The following is a 22653-nucleotide window of genomic DNA, read 5'->3' as shown; positions in this document are numbered from 1 at the left end:
GTTTTTTTTCCTCATATGTCAGTATAGTGCTTTAACCAGTATTTAAATAGTCCCAAAAAAGAGGATAGCAAATAATCAGAATTTTATTATTATTGATTATTGAATATTGAATATTATTGAATATTGAATATTATTGAATATTGCTGAAAGTAATTAATTTTGAACATCTACAAATAAATCTTCCTTCTTGTCTCGGCTCTTTATTTTGTTCTAAACCTGCTTTACTTTCAAAAGTATGACTCTGGTATAACTTTTCTAAAATGTCCAGCTGTGGAATTGTATTACAAAACTTTTTAATTGAAGCCATAACATTTTTCTGCTTAAGTTCTGCTTAATTTCTCTTTTTGATGTTTAAATATCCATTTTAAAGAAGGGTCTATGTAGATGTTCTCAACAGGAAAAGTATTTTTCTGTTATCCATAATATTAGGATACGCTTTGATAACATTTTAAAGATTATAGAACGCTTGTAATAAGGGCTGAAACAATCAGATTAATAATGATCAATCGATTACTGAAATAATTGTCAACTAATTTAATAATCGATTAATCATTAAATGGAGTGTAGAGACTCTAATGTGTCTTTAGCTCACAGAGCGACCCACCTTTAGCGGCAGTTAGACCAAAATTGTAAAAAGGAAAATATGTAAACATTTAAGATTTAAAACACATTTTGTTTGTCATTAAGCTCTATGCAGAACTGGAAAAGTTTTAGTTTGACCTGGTTTAATTTAGTAAATAAGTCTTCTTTAAGGAGCCTTTTGCTATCCGATTATCAATCGATTTATCGAAGAAAAAAATAATAATCGACAGATTAATCAATTTGCAAAATAATCACTTGTAATGGAGGAGAGGCTGCATGGAAGTCAGCTGACCAAGCAAAGGTGCATGGTATCTGCTGTACTTGGCAATAGAAGCTATTCAGTTTTTCCAAATAGTGGTTATGTTGAGTGAAAGAACTGCTTACTTATAGCTGGAAGTAAATATACTGCCTGCAACATGACCAAGTAATGAGATGCATTGGCCATCTCCATAGCAACAACTTGGGATTAATCATCCTTTGGTCTAGGCAACTAATTGGTGATGCTGCTTTTTCTTCCATTTAATGTAAGTAGTGAATCCTACCAGTGTTTTTTTGTTTTTGGGTTATTGCTACAGTTAGTTAACATGGAGACTGAATGCAAGCAGTTCAGGAGCTTCTTGACCAATGAGTCATGCTGATGTTTCTATTTATTTATTTATTTTTTAAATAATTAACCACTGCTGCTTTCGTCCTATATGAAAAACTTCAGGGAAGATACTATCAGTTTCCCTGCTGTCCAGATAAAAACAACTTTGTTTTATTGTATGGTGATGAATTTTATTCCCCTCTATGTATAATAATTAGTACCTAATATGTAAATAAATTAAGAAGAAGCGAACAATACCTGCGTGGTTTACAACTTAGTTGGCAGTCTTCTGTCCCTAATCTTTTTATGCCTTTGCAGTTTTTGTCTGTTTCATTCTTGACTTGTTTTGGGCATGAAATTGTATAGGGAGGAAATATGTGTAACTCCTGGCTTTTGGGGGGGGTCCCCCTAAATGGGCTGGAGAGTGGAACGAGATGGTTTCCCTTCTAGATCACTTGCCTCAGATAGGCAGCAGACAATGTATGGATAAATTGAGTGTTATACGACTGTGAAAGAGTGTCGTTTTGCAGTGACAATTTGACAATGTTTTATATCTGCTTTAAAGACCCATCTTTTCAAATACATTTCTGTATTTTAGTCAATGCATCGTAACAATTCTGTTTTTGTTTATTTATAACCGATGTATTTGTTGACATTTGTGACAAAACATTTGTAAATTGTTTAAAAAAGGGCTTTTTAAATCATAACCCCCCAGTAGAGTCTTGCAGGCAATGCTGCATTTGCAGTCAAAATATGTCTGTTGTGAGTTATTGGTGAGTAAACTGTTCTCTATAAAACAGTATAATTGAATTTCATGTAAAAAACAAAAAAATCAACCTCCAAATACCATCTGTTAGGCAGGAAGGATGGAGTTTGCCAAGGTAAATGTCTGCGGCGTTGCTACAGTGTGTTAACCTGCTTGTGTTTCATAGGTTATGGTGGGCTTCATGGATGTATAGTTTGCTGTTCATGACGGTGATGAAAACCATGTGTTGTTTTGAAGACGCAGAGGGAGGAAACGGTTTTCTGTTACTGTAGTGACAGACCTAAACATCTACTATTAAATCAGAGGGCAGGCTGTTTCCTATAATAAGAGATTGTAAAAATGGTTTCTCTTTAACACACATTTACAAAGGAGCTGTGTCGGAACCATTACTACTGACTCATTACAAAAACCATTATTACAAGTAATAAACAATGTGAATAAAATACATTTATATATTTTTTTAAACTTAGGTTCACACAAAGTTCCACTGTCGGCAAGCCCACACTCCAGGATCAGACACCTCCAGCCTTTGCTTTTCATACGATGGCGTCACCCTCGCTTCCCGTGGAGGTAAGAAAAAGACTGGCATGGGTGCATGTTGAAGCTGCACACTCTGGAATCAGAACATCCAGCTTTTATCTGCAATTACTAATTTGTAAAAACAATGGATTGGAGGCAAATTAAATGCTTTTTCCTTCCTTAGTACACAAATAAACATTGACCCTCTAAATAAACATTAAACAACTTAGATGTTTAGTTTATATTCTCATTAAGAGGTTGCTAATACAAACATAAACAAAATAAAAAAGCAACAAGGAGCTCCAAGGAAAGTGGAGTATGTCTTTCAATGTGATTATGCAATATGAATAAGGAATAACTATATATCTGTGACACTCCCATAATAACTAATTCCTTTGATGTTTTTTTTTTTATTTTCAGGTGATGACACACTAAAGATCTGGGATATACGTAACTTTAGGAAGCCTGTAAATGAAGCAAACAGACTGACCAACTACTTCTCCATGTGAGACATCTCAGTTTTAATTTTTTATAGACTACTTGTTTTTAATTCTTGCTATGATTTATAAATATCTTTGTGTCATTTTGCCTTCCAGGACGGATTGCTGTTTCAGCCCTGATGACAGACTTGTTGTGACAGGGACCTCCGTGAAGAAGGAGGAGGGAAATGGAAAGCTGGTTTTCTTTGACAGAGCTTCTTTTCAGAAGGTCTATGAAATTGAAGTCACCAACGCAGTAAGTTCTGCAGCGACTGTCACTCGCGTCAGAGGTTTTTATCCTGCTTTGCCTGGTTGCAAAGAAAATTAAGCAAGAAGAGAAATAAGCTAATCTTGATTGACATGTTCTCAAATAAAGTCACCAGGATTAGTATCAGGGTTTAGCTTTAAGGGATATTATGACCCTTTCTCCACAGTTTAACAAGTTTTATTCTGGTCTGAATGGCACTGAAAGTATTTAAAGACCTTTGAAAATCAACTTAAAGATCTCTTGTAATTATGTTTGGCTATAATTTTATTAGTCAGGGCTGATGTTTCATTGGACTAGTACTAACATGCTTCCTGTAGAGTCTGAAAAAGTCTGAAATTTGACTCAAGGTGTGAATAAGTACAGAGAAAATGAAAAGGGTATGAAAATAATTCCTTCCTTCCTTCCTTCCTTCCTTCCTTGTACATTCCATTATTCCTTACTTGTGTCCTTACTTCCTCCATTTTGTTTCCCTTCTTTACTTTCACTTTCCTTTACTTTCATCATTCCCTGAGTTTGATCTTTTTTTCTTCATTGTATCCTTCTACCCTCCTCATCTCTCCTCTCTGTCCTTTCCCCCTTTTCCTCCAGTTTAACCTTCTTTCCTTCTGTGGTTCCCTTTTTATTACCAGTTTCTGGTTTTTACTAAAAGTACATAGACTGTTGTCACTGTACACATATCTGACAGAAATATATTCAGAGCATTTGTCTTTGGTATTTGAGCGTAAAAAGATCTAAGAGGTCTGTAGAAGTATAAGACATTAACAAGTAAAGAACCTGCAATCAGCTGTAAGGAACTTGCAATTACTATGATTTAAGTTATTATTTATCTTTCGATTTTCTGTAGTTGGTGATTGGTAGAAGACGACTTGTCATGTTGCTTTGTCACCAGCCTCTATAAACCTTTGTAGCTTGCTGTTGTGTAAAAGCTACCCTTGGTATATGATGGCTAACTCTGTACAGTCATAACCCAAAAGATATTGCAGTTACACAAATGTTAGATTTTTTCAAACTTTTCTCACATTGTTTCAGTTTATATAGAGCAGAATCATGAGTTGCATATTGATGGGTTGCAGAGAGTGTCATTGGCTTGAAAAGCATTTTAAGTTACTGAACCTCTTATCATTGAATTTTGAACCTGGAACAAAAATAATTATCTAATTGTATTTTATTGTATATATTTTATTAAATAGTTATATGCTCGGGAGAAGCTTCTGAAAAAGTTGATCTGAAATCAGCATAATGGTCTAAACAGCTCAAATGCCCTCTCATGTAAGACAGCAGCTCCAAATATTTCATATGAATCTTGTGTATAGAAAAGCTAATTGGGGGTTAGTGTTGCTTCTGGTAAAAGTTCTCTTAGGCTGGCAGCAGACAGAATTGAGTACATCTAGACTCAAAGACAGGTAAAACATTTGAGCTACAGACTTGTAAGCAGAAGAGTAACTTTAAAATATTGCGCTAGTAGAAGAACAAACATGGGAGCTAATGCTAAATGGATGTTCTTCCTAAAAGGAAAGTATTTGTTACCCACCTCTCAAAAGAAAATCTTGACTGAAATTTGCAGGAAGTGTGAGGACAGACAGCAGGGGACTGGGCTTTCTCTGAGGAATCATCCTTCCTATTGTTGGGACATCTGGAGAATCACTTGTGTAGTAAAGTTGAGTGCTACCATGAGTCCTGTGTTTTGCCAACAAGGAAGTTTCCCACTGCAGTCCATGTGTGGGCCTGCTTTTGAAATGAGTTCGCTTACTCACAATTTTACCCAAGAACACTTCTGTGAATAAAAAGGCGGCTTGAAAATGAATCGGTTCATTCACAAAAGGGTGATGATCAGTGTATTGTTCAGGTGGAGCAGTGTGGGTTAAAGTGATTGCAGGTTGTAATAATATGTGAACGTTGGACACATGGTGACGCTGTGGCTTGTCCTCAAAAAAGCAGTTGGATAATACAAATTTGGCTAATTGTGATTATCTCCCCTGTCACATTAGATCAAATTTTTTCGCGTTGTTCAAGGCACCAAAGCTGTTATCCAGCAGGTGATTGGTAAATGCAAAGATTATTACAACGAAGCGGAGTGATGGCTTAATGGTTAAGGCAAACACACTTAAGCCCCTCACTGCTCCCCGGTTGCCGCACAATGGCAGCCCGCTGCTCCCCAATGGGATGGCTTAAATGCAGAGTTAATTTTGTTCCTCTTTACTTATGACAGTTACAATATCATAAGTCTTTACTGTCTTTACTTATGACAGTGTAATGACAATAAAAGCTGGAAAAGGAAAAGAATGATACCTCAAATCACATTTGTCTCAGAAGTCTCAGTGTGTGCAAAACCAAAATCACAAATGACTGCATGGATCCAATATTTGTTTGGAAATTATAAAAAGAATGTTGGGCATTCATGTTGGGCATATCAGTAAATTATGATATTAATAATGATAGTACATCTGATGTGTATATTGAGAGGCTGAGATGCAGGAGATTGATGGAGACATTTAAAAACCAACATTAGTCGTAATCAGAGTTACCGCAGTTTTCAGCAGTTGCATTGCATTTAAATATTGAGAAACATAACACAAGATGTAGTCTAAGCATTTCTTTGCAGCTTTGATACTGAACACCTAAACAAAATGAGCAAAGACCAACATTATATTTAGATGGTTTAACCCTTTTTGGACACACGCTTCAAAAATGTATCTATTAAAAACGTTTGGATTTTTTTCTTTTTTCATAAGCAAGGGGAATAGATTTGTTGTACATAATTCACTCCAAGCACACAAATAAGAGCTTAAAGCATAGAAATACTATAATTTGGTAGTATGGTTATTTCCTTCTAAACATATTTTAAAGCCATAAGTTCTTCTGCCTAAAAAAATAAAAAAAAGTTTGTTTTTTTTTTTGTTTTTTTTTCTTCTTTCAGTTCTTTTTACTTGTCTGTAACAAAATATCTATCCTTATACAATTATATATCAGAATCTGGTTGTATTTTAGTAGCAAATTTAATTTTACTCCATTTTCACATTTAAAAAAAGTCTCGAAGCATTTGGGGAAAATTTAAGCAAAAGGCAGAACATCTTGCAGAATGGCCAGAGGCGAGCTGAAGAAAACGGTGGAATGTGATCCCTTCTTTATTTCTCTCCCACAAACTGCTGGCAGGACAGTTGTGAAGCTCTTAAACGTGCTGACTGGTATCTACGATTCAATTATCTGTGGTAACAATCAGTATGTTCTATTCACAGTAGCAAATGGTGTGCTTTGAGCTAATCCTGCTTTCTGAGAAACGTATTTCATGGAGGCAGCCAACCATAGGTGTTAAACTGGAGTGCTGAGCTGCTGCCTGCTATAGAAACATGTGTTCTGTTGCATCCTGCCTCTGATCTTTCTGTAGTCAAAACAAAAAGGTTTTACTGGGGGTAATGCCTTCTATTTTAACTCAGACTACTTGAATAAACAAATTCAAGGAGTTTTTAAAGCCTAACATGCTATTCACGCCAAACAAATGCATGCAAAGCCACATATTTGATGCAGTTATTTAGCACTCTGGCTGTCAAAACAAATAAAATACTCAAAGTTTAACATTGGCTTAAAGATCTGCCTTTACTGTTAGAGCCACATTTTTTTTTTCAGCACAGTTCTCTGACGATACTAGACTGAACAGACTGTACTCCATTCTCTGTTATTTCTTCTGATGACGAAAATTACTGAAAATAGCAGCTCCAACCATCAACACAGATGCTAAGAAGAAGTGCGTTTGCTGAGACAGCTAATCTGTCTTGCGATAATTTGTTCCAGGATTGTTTGTTTGACTTTCACTCGAAATAAAGCCTGAGTTTTCATTGTCTCTTAGTCGGGGCTCCCGTTCGTTCTTAGAAGGTGTTGATCTTCTGAAAGCGTTTGGTTAAAGAACTCTGTTTTTGTTAAGTGGTCCCAATTGTCTCAGTCCAAAATAATAAGAACATTGTGTTGTTTTACTGCAAACCCCGTATTCCATGCATATATGGAAATCCTTTGACCAAGCAGTTACTCTTGGTTTATGTTCTTGACAGAGTCTGTTTGCAGCCACATTTGGTCTAGGAAGTCCCAGACAAAGGACACACGCTGTGGGTCAAAGAGTGTATTTAGAACGCCACAACTCTGCTCCCTTGCATCACTCTGTGGACGTTTGTCTTCCCTTTCACCCCGCTGAGGGGAGGGTAAACATTTGGAAGTGATTTTTCCATTGCCCTTTCGCTTGTTCCACTGTCTGGTAGTGTAAGAAATTCCCCAAGCTTTAGCTCAGTTTTTTCATAAAGGAATTTTATACCTTCCGTTTAACATCTGTGTTGTTATCAACTTCTGCAGACCCTCCACACAAAATCCACCTCAATGAACAAACAAGGGGGGAGATATGCCTGGTTTCTGCACTGTCTTGCATGTGCCCTCTTTGAATTATTTGCTATCCCTTTCAACATGATAAAACTTGCAGCCACTTTGCAGATTGTTGTTTATTAATTAATAATTAGAGTATTTTAATCTTCCCTAGAAAGATTATTGTATTGTTATTGTTTACAGATATATCAGGCATGCAGGTTGCAAAATGTATCCTATCCAAATGGAGCACTAAGGTTAACTTTAAATGTGCTTCATACGGTGACCACCCAGTTAATCACCTTACCTGCATTCCTGCATCAATGTATTACTTTTTATTAGAAATATAAGGTGGTCCTCTCTGATCATCTTCCCCTTCATGCCCTCATCTTAGCGCTGTTTCACTGCATGTTTACATGGGCCGACTGTCACTCACAGGGCCCAGGAATTTAAGTGCAGCAGTCATAAAGGGTCTCACCAGGCGGGCGAGTGAAAGGACAGACCACCAATCATTTTTAACTAAACAGTCTATACAACCCCAGACCTGGATTCTGGGCTGTCCTTCCAGGCCTGTTTAGTAAATATATCAGACATGCTTAAGCTTCTTCCGTCGTAAGAGCTTCAGGAACCAGAAAAACCATCAAGCAACATTTAGATGGAGATATAACAAAAACCTGCTCAGCCCATAGACATTTGTCTTTATGAGCTGTACAAATCCTCCAAATACAGTTAAATATTGACTCCACTTATGTATGTTTAATTAGATGAGCCCTGTTTGCTGTGCAGCTCTTACTTCTTTGATGAGTTACTCCGTACCTCCTTATTTTTATAGAAGAGCCTTTCCTCCGCCAAAGGCATTAAAAAGCATGTAAGGCAGACAGAAAGGCTCAGCTCGGCCGTTCTATGATGTTTCGAATTTGAGTTGCACAGTTTCTGCCTTTGTGGACAGTAGCTCTCACTGCATGGGGCTTAGAAGGGTAAACATTTGGTTTTCCCTTCTGCTGCAGCTTTAGATTGGCCTCCAACCAGTGCTGAACAAGGATAGCAGTTTACTGTCAGCTCTCATTACTGCTGCCCAGTTTTATTTCATAATTAGCATACATGTTGTGAAAGTGGCTGTTAACTCATTCATCTTTGTTCAGTCCTTTGGTGTTTTATTCTGGTGAGACATCTCGCTCCTGGAGAATAGACTGATTAAAGCTTCTTCTCCCATGATGCAACTCTGCGGACACAATGTGTAAACAGGGATTCTTGGAGTATAAACAGGCTTCTCCGAATTTCTGGGGAAAAAAAAAAAAGTCCAACAATTAAACTGGACCGATTTGGCAGCCGTCCTTTTTTTTTTTGTGTGTGTGTGTCTGTGTGTTTTGTATGTACACAGTTGTGGCGTGGGCCTCAGTCAGCTGGGCTGTTGCAGTCCTGTTTCTGTGAATCTTGTTCTAGTGTTGACAGAGTGATTTGTTTGGGTCTGAGAGACCGTTCAGGGAACCTAAACGGCCTGAGTTTACGGTACCTGGCTGGATATTTGGGATTTACGATTACTACAGGCTAAACTGCGGGAGCTGTTAACCTGGATGGTTTGATGGTACCGTTGGAGTGTAACCATATCTCAGGCTTTGTTCTGGAATAGGAGCGACTGCCACTGTCGGTGTAGCATTCCTGACAGGCCAATTTATAACCCATTACACATTTTCAGTGGAGCCCTCACATAATGTGACTCATAATGCTTTCTTACTTGCTGATACATGTTCTCGTTCTGCATCAATTCAACAGATCTGTATGAAGAATTATATGGTATACTGCTTAAGCTTTTCCACATGTTGTCGTATAACTTAAACTTCAGTCTTTTTTTTCATGTTGATGAAACTGAGATGCTATACTTTTTGTTTTTTAAGAAAATTTAGGAAAGCATAGTAATCAACAACCTTTACCTCAACACAGCTAAATCCAATCCAGTCCAACCAGTCTCCTTCAGAAATCACAGCTTTTTTAACAGAGTCCACCTTTCTTGTGTCTGCATTGATATTCAGCCTTTCTGCTGCTCTGATCCTTTGCTGTAAATCTACCTGTTTTCTGCATCTATGCATTAAAGTTCCTATAGTATGCTCTTTTTAAGCCTTTCAAAGTCAATTGTAGGCATATATTTTAGGGACGTCCCAATCTGATCTGATCAACTACTATTGGAATATAGGACCTGAACCTAAAATCTCTGATAGTAGCTAAAGTTTATGTAACAGATTTGTTGTATGTAACAGTTGTTGTTGACTACAAAATACATATTAAAGGTATGTAGGATTCGTGCTACAAGGTCCTCTGTCCCTTTTTAAATTGGCATTCCACTTGCCACCTAAATTGGCCTAAAAATAAATTGTATTCATGAAAAACAGAAGCGTATATTACCCAATGAAATAAATAGAAATGTGTGTTTGTAACATGACAAAATGGTATGCATATTTTGAAGAAAAAAAGCGCATGATGTAAAATATTGTTTTAAGCTACCAGCTACTAGTTTATTATTGAGAATGTTAGGCTTTTTTTCTGGATGGTTCTCTCAGTCAGTGTCTACTGATTTGATTGAGCAGATTAGCCTTCATCTGGCTGCAGAGCCCAATGACACTGTGACCTGCTGACCTGACTGGGTTGTTATAGAGCGATCAACCCTTACATTATGACCACTCGTCCTATGAGTAAAGGCTTTCTCCATGAATGACCTCTGACTTTTCAAGGACAAATGGATTAGCTAAACTGCCAGACCATTTGCTATTTAAACTGTGTTGTGTGGGATGGGATCTCTGTGGATGAGACAGGCTTCCTCAGATGATCCAACCATGTTGGTTTTTCTCTAATTTCAATCCAACCTAAGACCTTAAACTTCTTATTTTTATTTTCAATTTAATTTGTTTTTTTCCTTAACTTCTTTTTCCACTAGTTTACAGAAAGTGCAATCCACTGACGTATGTTGCACTTTCCTTTCAAAGGTTCTTCCTAAAACTATTATTGTTTTAACAAAATCACAGATGATCCTTACAATGCAAGCCTTACAATTAGTGTATACATTAGGTGATTACAATTCTATCGTATTGGGATTAGGCTTTGATGTATAAATAATCTGTTTTTTGCCAGATCCTAAAATCATTGAAATCTAGCCAAAAAAAAAAAAAACTGAAGAGCCACAACACAGACTCAATGTCAATAAAATATTAGGAAGATACAGAAAGTTATTTTAAATCCTTGAGGTGAGCGTTGAGTTTTAAAAAGTCCTCTGTCTTTTTTAAATGACTGTATTCCGTCTTAACAGATGATTTACACATCTATAGGTTACTGAAACCACCAAAGGGAATAAAATGGGGAACTGTCTTTGCTGCTTGTTTTTTCATTTTTTTAATTTTGCATCTGTGATTGAGGCTCATTCCTCTGGTGTCCTGGTGGGAGGCTGAACAGCTGGGCGTTAAGCAGCTTTCACTGTATGCATGGTCTTACCCACCCCCCCACCCCTAAAAACTGCTCTAGATGCCCCCCCATCAGAGCATCGGGACATTAAGGGGGTGAAAAATTGGGACGCTACTATAGGTAGCTATAGTACTATAGTTTTGTTGCTCTGAAGCTGCTCTCATATCGAAATGAGCTGAAGATCTTCATCCTTGTCTAACAGCTGTGCTTATATTTTCTGCCTCTGTCTCTCACACACACACACACACCCGCCCACACATATCTCTGGATAAATGTGGTCGCATTCGCCTATTGGCACCAGGCCATCTGTCACACACAGACTCAGAGATCCGGCCCTCATCCCACCAACCAAATATAGTCAACTAGAGCAGCAAAGCCCACTGAGACTTCTGCTCACTGTACCTACACATCTGACCTGGGTTACACACACTCACTACTCTGGGGAATAAAATATGATTGTTATCTTCTGTTTGCAGAGTAGGAGGAACATGATCCCTTCAAGTTCAAATCACCAATAGCATGCTGTGGTTTTCGGTTTTGTATACAACCTCCTTAAAAACTTCAATAAAACAAACAGTTTTGTTTGCTTGTGTGTTTGTTCCAGAGTGTCATTCGCTGCCTGTGGCATCCAAAACTGAATCAAATAATGGCGGGTACTGGGAACGGCCTGGTCAAGGTATACTACGATCCAGTTAAAAGTCACAGGTATGTATCGCTTAGACCTAGACTCAGATTTACGGTGGCAAGAACCTATGCTTGGAGGGACTTTTGAGTCCTTTATCTGCAAATCAGTGCAGTCTGATGATCAAATGATCAAAGAAAATGTATTCACTAACACAGAAGCAAATATGCAATAGATTAGTTGGCAGTTATATTTCAAAGGTAAAGCATGATGGAGCGGGTAATACTGCTCGAAGCAAGAGGGTTTGATCCCATGTCTGAGTGTCTCTGGATACTCCAGCTTCTTCCTACTGTCAAAAAAACATGGGTAATAGGTCACCTGGTCTCTATAGTCCTTTAGGTGAGAGAATCTGCCTACATGGCTGTCTGTGCTCTAGGCGACCTGTGCAGGATACAACCTGCCCTTCACCCAATGACCACTGGACATTAGGATGAGTCCTGACAATGGATGGCTTTACAGTGATGTCATCATTGAGTGATACATTTCATTTGAATGTACAATTACAATGACAAAAGAAGGTTATTAATAACTACATTATTAAAATGTTAATATTTAACAAAAATATTGTGGCCACATTTTCATTTTGTTGCACAGCAGCAAGTGCGCCATTGTATCATGTTGTCTGACTCACATTTGAAATGTATACACATCGTTAAAGTAGGAATCTATACTTTTAAATCAATAATTCCAGTTTTTACTAGCAATATTTTTCTTTCTACTTCATTGATCTTGTGATGCCAAACACTTGAAAGCAGTAGAAGCTTAATGATGTTCCAAGTCAGGAAAAAAATTAAACTGATATCAGGAAAAAAGTTGAAGTTTACAGACTTGATATTTTGTCCAGTTTCAAAGTTGGACTTACTGAGGCAATGATGCTTAACTTAAAAAAATAAAGGTTGTCATCAATATAAAGTTATAAAATGAATGTTTTAGTTCTTGAGTTACACCAGTAAAATATCACAAAGGAGCAGTTTAGGGCTTTTATGTGTGAACCCTTTCTCTTCAGGGTATAAAACAGAAGGTTTTTTTCTAACTTAATTCAGTTTATGAAAAGAGTGCAATAATAATTTTGAGGGATTTTAGGTAATTAAGGTAGAACAAAAAAAAAAAAAAAAAAGGTGTGATTCAAGATCTTCCTTTAACAGAGGATCATCCAGTACAGCTATTATAGATATTAATAGATTTTAGTTTGTCTAGAAACCAAAAGCAGGTTAATATGCCCCTTTGGCTCCCTGCTTCAGCATTTTGATGATTTCTGAAAATAAAACCCTAAGAGGGATTTTACTCAAATGGACTATATTGTCATTAAAAGCCATCAAAATGTAGGAAAATCAAACCTGGAAAAGATAGATTTTGGCAAATTATTAATAAGTAGTTACCTTTTTAAAAAAATTACGCATTTAATTATATAGACATGCAACAGAAGACAAAACTGACTAAATCAACTCTGCTTCATTTATTTTTTAGAAACATGTTAAGGTAATTTTAATGCCTTTGTATTGTTTAATGGTAGAAATAAGATGTTGCTGCAACAACTGATTAAAAAAAGTAACTATTATTGGTGTTGTTGTAAATCGCCTCTCAGCTGTTTTTCTCATAATCTTTTTTTTTTTCCAGAGGGGCCAAGCTGTGTGTAGTGAAGAACAAACGGAAAGAGAAACACGCAGAGACACTAACGCAGGATTACATCATCACACGTAAGTCCTTCAGTGTCTGTATGGGACAAATTCAAAATGCAAAGGAGTTGTTTCACACATTGCAAAAAAAAAAAAAAACTTTCTAGCTTCTCTTAGATTCTTGTGCATCTTTTAAAGCTCTGCTTCACGGAGTCCCTAACCTCTCTGCAGAGCAGTCTGGCCCTCCTATGATGGGGCTACTGTAAATGTAAACACTTTGACAAACCTTTTTTAAAGATTTGACAAGAGGAGCCTGTTTCTTCTCAAGCTGGCCTGCTGCTGGATCACAAACTAGGATATATATTCAGACTCCATCCGATGCTGCAGGCGTTTTTGGATGGAACAACAGCTTGCTCTGGATGTTCCCCCTTTCCACTAGCAGATGGATTTGGGAGTGGATTATTGAACCAATAGCCACGCGACCGCCATGTACTTTCCTGTCACGCAGGAATCACGAGAGGAATGACCTCCTCTCCTGCCCTTGCTGGCGTGATCTTCTGGTGTCGCCACACTCACCTAAAACTGCCCCCTCCAGCAATCGTGAGGCTAACACATGAGGCTGTCATCTTCTCTGTGCGTGGCTCCCATCTATCCCCCCCACCCACAACAACATTTACCTATTGGCCTGCTTCAGCCTTTTCAGACGCATCATGTGAGCTCATCGTCATGCCAACAGGGTGTGAAATAGCCAAGCATTGCGCTGCTCCAAGTGGTGAGTGACGCACTTGATGCCTTGGCACTGGAAAATTAGACGGGACAGGAAGCAAGTGATGGCCCATTGAGAAAAGCGAGGGAATCTGTTAACAGTAACCTTTTTGCCAAATGTAGCATGGAGGAGAAGAATGACCACTGAACGGCGACAGATCTCCTGAATGGAAAATCACTTTATCTACCTCTTCACTTAAGTGTCTCCTTGTAACCCCCGAGGATGAGAGCAGAGCATACACACTTTCTACAACAGATGCTCTGTCGCCCACACGCTCAGGTAGCGTCTGTCTGATTCTACTCTGCGTGCACTCATTCACACTTGATCCCATTCCCCCATTACCTCCTGGGTGTCAGTTATAGCTGTTCTCACCAAAGAGTAAAGATGAACAGCGGCCAGACATATTGAATATGGGGGGTGTAAATGTTCAGCAGAAGGAAGCCATAGAATAAGAGTCATTTACTGTGCTGACTCATGTCTGTTTGTTTGTTTACTCTTTTCAGCTCATGCTCTGCCCATGTTCAGAGAGGCCCGGCAGCGGAGTACACGGAAACAGCTGGAGAAAGATAGACTGGACCCCAAGAAATCCCACAAACCGGAGCCTCCTGTTTCCGGACCTGGTAACATATTTATAGATTTCAGGTGTTTTATAGAACAAAACTGACAAAACGACCAAAAAAAGGAGAATGATGAGCTGAGAAATACAAGCAGTGAGATACAGCTTCAGTTTGCAGCTGTTTTCAAGCATATGAAGCCGCCTGCTTTAAAACTGAACAGATAATCTACTTGTTTTCTGCGGATGTGTGAGTCTACAGTTGGTTTAAAACCTCACTGTGAAGTCTATCCTATGTAGAGACCCACCATGTCTGGATTTAAGCCTTTTTTTTTAACTGCTACCACATGATGAAGCAATACAAGCATCAATGACATGTATAACATATATACATGTATAACATATATATATATATATATATATATATATATATATATATATATATATAGTTGAAATTTAAATATATTAAAAATATTAATAATCTTTATTTTGAAAACAATGGTTTTGAGCTCTAATTAACCGCAGACAACATTTCCCTGTAACCCAGCTGGCGCATTGGTGCAAAGCTGTGAAATATTTTTTTGATTTTTCTACTCTGGCAGCTTATTCAGAGGAATGTAAGCTGTAAATGCTTAAATATCAGATATCCAATAAGAAAATGAGGTAAACACATTTAATGGATGAAAGGTGGTTAAATTAACAGTTTGCATTAACTGTAGTTGGTAGTTTCTTAGGGGTGACAATGTTCACTTTATAGCTGAAGGAGAAAGCACTTATAGCAAGAAATATTTGTTGGATGTCTGTATTCGACATTCAATGAAGCCACTCTTAAAATGACTTTGACATGAATGTAAATCAGTTTGGGGAGATGAGGAGAAAAAACTGATTTCCCACATTAGGGCCATACTTTCCTGTTGTTCTAAGATATCCCACGGCGTTCCAAGATCAGAATACATGCATGACTCCTCCAGCAAGTCCTAGGTTGGCCTGGAGGCTCCTCCAGACACGACATGGCTCGATATCAAGGCTTACCAAGGGGCTTCCTGGTTAGATGCTCAAACTGCCATAATTTACTCCCTCTAATAATGAGAAGCAGTACTAGAAGGTTCCCTTGGGTGAAGGATCTCCTCACCTCACTTTAGATCCAAGCCCACCGAACTATAGTGGAAGTCAGTTACAGCAGCTAGCATCATAAGTGGACTGAGAAATGGAGAGTTTTACTTTTTGTCTCAGCTATTTCTTCACTACCTCACCTCCACTGCAACAAAATGAAATTTTTATAGGTGATTTTTTTTTCTTAAAATAAGCACATTTTGTCTTGAATTGAGGAGGCAAGTGAGACAGTTCCTCATTGGAACAAGACAATTTACATTTAAAATAAGAAAAAAGAATTGCATTTTCTTATTCCATGTGCATTTTATATTATTATCTTAATTTGAGTATAAAAATATTAATTCCATTGGTATATGATCTTAGTTTTATCATTTTCATCTCAATTTTTTACATGCTTCTAGATTGTTTTTGCAGAGTTGGATTAAAGACCCGATCCATCTGCTGATCCTTTTCATTCTTTTTTTCAGTGGAGCTGTAAGTTTTTTTAGCAAATAGACTAATTTCATGGTTTCCACATTTCATTATCTCAGGTTTTTGCCAGGTACACATTTGTACACTTTTTTTCCTAAATAAAACAAACCTATTACTGAGATTTAGAGAATGATCCAGCATTTAAATCTAGGTAAAAAGGAGACTCACTTGGTGATGGGTGGACTCGTGGCGCTTAGATTACAGACTTCTATTATAGTATTTATCTTGTGTGTGACCTGACTTTGCATAAACGCGAAGGTAATGTTTGAAAAGCTCAGAAACAACAGCTTAGTAGCTACAGCTGGATCTCCCAGCTTGATTTGTCTACATGCTGATACTTTCACAACTGGTAAAAATAACTTACCAACACATCTGCTACATACGGATCTACGATGCTAGGTCATACCACCGTCTGTGCATTGCTAGAGATTATAGCAGATGAAATCTGGATCCAAACCAAAATCAGTAGCTCAAAGTCATGTCAGCTGCAGTAGTCGGCTTCTCCAGGCCGATCATAAGCAGGATGTCTATGAGCTGCCTTCCATGAACATACATCATAAAATAATCTTTATTTCACTCATCTCTGTGTCCTTACAGGTCGAGGAGGTAGAGTAGCTGCTCACGGGGGCACGCTGTCTTCGTTTATCGTAAAGAACATCGCTTTGGATAAAACGGACGACAGTAATCCAAGAGAAGCCATTCTGCGTCATGCCAAGGAGGCATCAGAGAACCCTTACTGGATCGCACCCGCATACAAACAGTAAATAATTAACCTCTTACTGTCTTTTAGTGGACATCTTTTTCAGTTGTGTAAAAAACACTGAGTTTTAAGGACAGATTAGAGGCGGTGTATTAGATATTTGTTTTTTTGTTTTTTTCCTAGAAAAGTTGCTTGTTTTGCATTTTATGTTTGAATTATTCTAAACAGACAAGGAGGGGGGGGGTCAATAATTATGACATTACCTTTTTTTATTAATGTTTTTTTATCTAGCAAGAAGTATGTGTCATATTATCCAACTTAATGGAACATATGTCTGGGTTTAATTCACAGCCTGGAAAAGTCTTTGTCTATATTTCCAGATTTTATTCCCTATTATCTTGTCTAAAAGTATCATCCATCTACCTGGAAGTTTGTCTTAAAAAGATGGGAAGTTTGCCTGGAAAATTGTGTTTGTGCATCATTCTTCATAAGAGAATAATCCACTTGGTTTGTAAAGAGGAAATCGTTGATCTGCCACTTTGAAACTCCAGCGTCTGATTTAATTCATTCCATTGCAACTGGATGATTCTATTGTTTGCTCTAAATCTGTCTGAACATTAATTAAATCAAAAGACAGTTTAGTCATTGCTCGTCTCTGTGAATCCCTGCAGGACCCAACCGGAGCCTGTGTTCGCAGAGGAGTCGGACGAGGATGAGGAGGCTGAAAAAGAACCAGAGTGGAAGAAACGCAAGATCTAGAAGACTGAAGAGATTAGCTGATAGTTTGGTTAAAGCAGAAAGGCAGACAAAATGCTCAGGAACGTCAATTAAATTCCATCTCTGCCCTCTGTTCTGTAGACATAAAGCTTAAAGCCTCTCTTTATATTCTGCTGTAGTGAATAAAGTAAACTCGTAAATCTAAATTTACCATTCTACAGTTTTATGATCCTTTCACTGCTAAACATGAACCGCTTCCCTTTTTATGTCTGTTTTGATTGTGTCGACTATAATTATATAATTTCTATTGTCCTCACACCCTAGGTCTCCAGAGGTTACTAATACCTCGTAAATCAGCTCCAGATTTTTGTGGTTCGGTGCCGTTCGTTACCAGGAGAGTTTGCAAATAGTGCATCGTAATATGATTTTAGCTGTTTTTATGTGGGAATATTTTTTAGATTCTACGTTTTGAAAGCTGTGCTTTTTTTCGCAAGGCCTTCAATTATTTGCTGTTTTCTCTACACCATGTAAACCAACTCAAACCTTAAATAAAGGAACATATCTCCTCTTGTCAAATAGTCGTTTTTCATCCAAAGTGAAGCTGAGTCTGATCTGTTTTACCTGCTGATCAAAGGAATGCCTTTCCTGTGAGACACAAGCTCAAACCTGAAGATACGCAGCAGTCCTGCTGTTTTTACTTACTGCATTGAAAGCCTTTTACACGCTATGCATTGCTTAAAATAAAGAAGGGAATTTTTACTCTGGCAAAATAATTTTTATTTTATTTTTTTTGTAAAGCTGTGGTTGCATGGAGGAGAAATTTATATTCCTGACCGTCACCATTGGCCTGTTATAGTTTCATTTAGCGGATTTTCACCTTTACAGTAAACATGCTCTATTAATTTGAGTTTCTAGATCTCAGTTTTGCATAGAACTCTGACTTAAGCATGAGTTTTGAAAACCTCCTGAGGTCCAATACTATATTTTCTCCTGTTTTAAATTAGGCCTTTTTTCTCCTTTACACCTTTACAACCTTTTCACATCTTTGTCTGTGACATGAAACAGTTTCTTTAGAAAAATGTCAAATGACCTGCGTTGTGTCTGTGATAGTTGGAGTGACAGAGAAAGCCCACAATAGAAATAATGAAAGCCATGTTTGTGTTCAGCATATTGGAATGCAGCCTCTGCCTACCACGTGTTACTGTGAGTTTTATTTGCTTTATAGCATGCAATGCCTTCCAAAAGTAAAACATTTACACATTTTGTCCTGTTACAACCATGAACTTCTTTCTATTTTATATAATCAACACTTGGAGAAGTGGAAGGAAAATCATCCATAGTTTACTTTCTTTTGTAAAAGAATCTGGGTGATATGAAATGCATTTGATCAACGTGTAAATTCAGCTGTTCTTTGAAATCTTTAGAGGTTTGTTGGAAATATTAAGTAGCAAAGATGGTTAGGAAAAACGAGGAACGTGGCAGACTGGTCAGGGATAAAGCTGTGAATGACTGTAACGTAAAGTTAGGTTAGAAAACAACTTCCTGTGCTTAAAACATGTATCCTCCAGCCTGAATCCCACCTAGATCTTGGTGTCCAACCTTTGATTAAAAACAGGCTGCATGGTAACTTTGGAGAAACTGCAGAGAAACTGTCGACAGAAGAACAAACGTGGACTTTATGAAGATGTGGAAAGAAAGAAGGTTGCCAGGAATTAAGTAGGGACAGAGCAAATGTGAAAGAACTGGTCTGGTTAGATGAGGATAGAATGAAACCTTCTGGTCTACATGCAAAACACAGCTAGATACTCAGAATCAGTCTGACCAAAACAAAAACCTGTTGGTGGTATCTTCATGCTGCAGGAGAGCTGAAGAGGAATCCTGGACAGAACAAATCTGGAAGAAAATCTATTCAAGGCTGAGAAAGGGTAATGATTGAGGTTCACCTTCCAGCAAGAGGATGACTATAAACGTATAGCAAAGAAATGCTTCAGATCAAAGAATGTTAATGAGTTGTAGTGGCGTAATCAAAATTTACATAAGTCAACCTTAAAATTACATATTTACATACACTCCCCATCATGTCTAACCTAGAATTAGCAATAGACCACAAGCAAATCTTTCATGTTTCTAGATGTGCCAGGCCGGTCTTCATACCTTAAAGGATTTGCAGCTTTATTTGTATAAAACATTTTCCCAAAATGTGTTGATGCAAACGAACCTTATTCACTTCAGATTCATATTTGCAATCCTATTAAAATGCATTAAAGTTGTAGTTTAACATCAGCATCCTTTAAATCTTTGGTGAAGAAAAGTGAACAACACGCTTAGGGTTGGTATCTTACGTTTCTGTGTAACTTCCTTTTTTCTAAAGCCCTTTTAAAACCTTGAGTCTCATAATTTTTTCTGATGTTCGTTTTCAGTTACCTACGAACCCAGAAACCAAAAAAAAAGTGCTTTCTGGCCAGTAGGAATGAGGGGACAGATTTATTGTCTTTTGAAATACTGTTTAGTCAGAAGATGAAATGAAGACAAAGGTTTTACCAGAATCAATTTGGAGGAATTAGAATATTTAATTACAAAATTGAAAAGGGCAGACTAACTGTGTGGTAGCAGGCTAATGTTTTTTTTTTGCACTGCAGCCAAAGTAAGTGAAGGGGATGGTTGGTTACCCTGAAGTCCTGTCACCTGGCACCAGCACCTGTGAAACTGAGACGCTTGGTGTGGAAATACCTGCCTGAAGGTAAAGTAATTTAAATAATCACCTATTAAAAGCTCAGTTCACTCAAATGACTATTTTTTTACATATATAATCTGCCAGTGATATCTTCATGAGACCAGATGAACTAAATAAAATCTTTAGTTTATTTTATACATGCTGTGGTTGTACCAAAACATAATTTTGAAGTTTCCAGGAAGGTTTCCAAAATGAAAGGGGTCAGACTCAAAACATTGCAATTGATTCTGACATTTAGTTGTTGGAGAATCTTTCTCACACAGGATATGACTTACAGATGTGATTGGTGTGATGAGCATTTGAGTGATACCTCTGGTCAGCAGGTAATAATCCTGAAAAGCTTGTCAGTCTGCTGTAGGAAAAACCCTTTCTGATATTGTAGAAATTAAATTTCATTTATTGCCTTCTTCTTATAACTTTAAATCATATCCACATGAAACAAGAGCAAATAAGTATTTTTAAACAAAATCAAAAAATGTATATACGGTAAGATGCTTCTGCAACTTTCTGCAAGTCCGCTTCGATTAGGACATGATTTAGAAATGTTTGTATGCCAGATCTCACAGCTCTCTTTGCAAAGCAAGTGATGAAGCAAAAAAAATTCTGAAGACTAAAACAGAATCTGGAAAAAGAAAGCGGTGGCATTTAGTGCCTTTTTAAAGTTTGGAACCACTAGAATCCTAAATATGACTGGCTGTCTGAAACACTGAGCACTTTTTGGTCAGAGAGGCGACCAAAAACCAAACAGTCTTTAAGTCTGTGTTTAATAGTCTCTTCATGGAGATACTTAGAAGACCTACCATTGCTAATGCACTTTACCTGTCAGACATTTATGGTAGAATGGCCTGATGGACATGCCAACACATTGATTGGCAGGCTTTAGAAATAGACAATAAACAGCAAAACAGTTTTTTTGTTTTTCATTAAGCAGCCAGCAGCTATTCCACATAGAATATGGCGAGATGACAGCACCCAAATCTAGAGAAATTCATAAAGAAATTATACCAACCAATCATCTTCCAACAAAGCAATGACCCAGCATACTAGATGATAAAAGCTGGAACAATTAATGATTGTCCCTCAGTGGCCCATCCAGACCCCGATGTAAATCTAAATAAAACATTCTAGGAAAGGATCTTAATATGGTCTACTAACAATCCAATCTCACTAAGAGTGGAAGGATCACAGAAAAATAAAGCTGCAAATTGAAATCTGGGGGGAAAAAAGGTTATGCTTATTGCTTTTTCCATCTTTTAATTCCTTGTATCTAACATCTGGATTGCTCTTGAATCATGATAAAAAGGAAAAAAGTCAACATGGGTCTGTAGGGCTGTGGTATTTTTAAATTTCCAGATTAAAAGTTAATTTTCACATTTGATCTGCAATTGTGTTCTAATTGCATTTGTTCTAAGAGCTAATTTTGCTAGAAATTAGCTCTTGCATTTCACTAGTTGGATTACATTGCTTCTTTTGTAACTCTTTCTGTGTCACAAAATCGGCACACATCTCCCTAGTACAGTGGAAACATTCTCCAGAATTGTAATTTACAACTCAGGGCTCTTAACCACGCTTTTGTTTACAGCAGACCCTGGGCTCTGGTTCAAGAATCTAAACGCAAAAGTCAGTGGCCCATTGTTGAGGCTAACTTGCAAAGGATTGACTAAATTTACCACTAAACCAAAATTTTTCATGTTTGTGTAAAGAGAGACAGTGGCAGTGAGCAGTTTACATACACTCACCATGGGTATAAAAACTCTTAATTTAGGGCTTTTTTTAGGAGAGATTTGAATCTTTATTTTTTCCAGGGTGGAAAGGCTAACTAAAAAATGTTTAAAAGAAGGATTTGATGCCTATGTTTTGGATTCATTTAACTCATCTGTATGGTTGACAACTTTCCTTGGCAAAATTGGCAGAGATGGGATTTTCCCTATGGTTATGGTCAGATTAATACCCAATGTTTAATTTTTTTTATTTATTTATTTTCTTATTTTTTTCCTACTTGCTTTGATTCTGTTTTATTTTCCTATATTTTAATCATGTAAAGCACTTTGCATTGTCTTTGTACTGAATTGTGCTATACAAATAAATTTGCCTTGCCTTGCCTTGCCTTGTCAGTCGGCTTTGCTTTACAACCATGATGCATTTGGGATTATTGTCACTTTTGAAAAAAAGAGGGTAACTAAAATAAAAAAAAAATGATTTTGTAAATTGAAGATGAAGTTGAAAAAAAATTGAAGATACTCATCCTTCTTCAATACGTCATTCCCTTTGTCCTCTGCAGCTCAAAGCGCCCCCATATAGAAAAGA

At 37.3% G+C, this 22653-nt stretch overlaps 1 protein-coding gene across 1 annotated transcript in view; it reads left to right on the top strand.

Moving 5' to 3' along the window:
* LOC119791023 (WD repeat-containing protein 70) overlaps positions 1 to 18188 on the top strand; it is a 53193-nt gene extending 35005 nt beyond the window's left edge. The window contains exons 11-18 of the mRNA XM_038296838.1: positions 2405 to 2504; positions 2874 to 2958; positions 3050 to 3188; positions 11599 to 11699; positions 13294 to 13373; positions 14562 to 14678; positions 16793 to 16955; positions 17567 to 18188. Of these exons, the coding sequence (XP_038152766.1) occupies positions 2405 to 2504; positions 2874 to 2958; positions 3050 to 3188; positions 11599 to 11699; positions 13294 to 13373; positions 14562 to 14678; positions 16793 to 16955; positions 17567 to 17654 (873 nt within the window). The 3' untranslated portion in view covers positions 17655 to 18188. The remainder of the gene's footprint in view (positions 1 to 2404; positions 2505 to 2873; positions 2959 to 3049; positions 3189 to 11598; positions 11700 to 13293; positions 13374 to 14561; positions 14679 to 16792; positions 16956 to 17566) is intronic.
* The last annotated feature ends 4465 nt before the right edge of the window (positions 18189 to 22653 follow it).

The sequence above is a fragment of the Cyprinodon tularosa genome, unplaced genomic scaffold, assembly GCF_016077235.1.
Source record: "Cyprinodon tularosa strain WSP-4 unplaced genomic scaffold, ASM1607723v1 ctg378, whole genome shotgun sequence".
NCBI lineage: Eukaryota > Metazoa > Chordata > Actinopteri > Cyprinodontiformes > Cyprinodontidae > Cyprinodon > Cyprinodon tularosa.
This window is presented reverse-complemented; position numbering and strand designations above follow the sequence as displayed.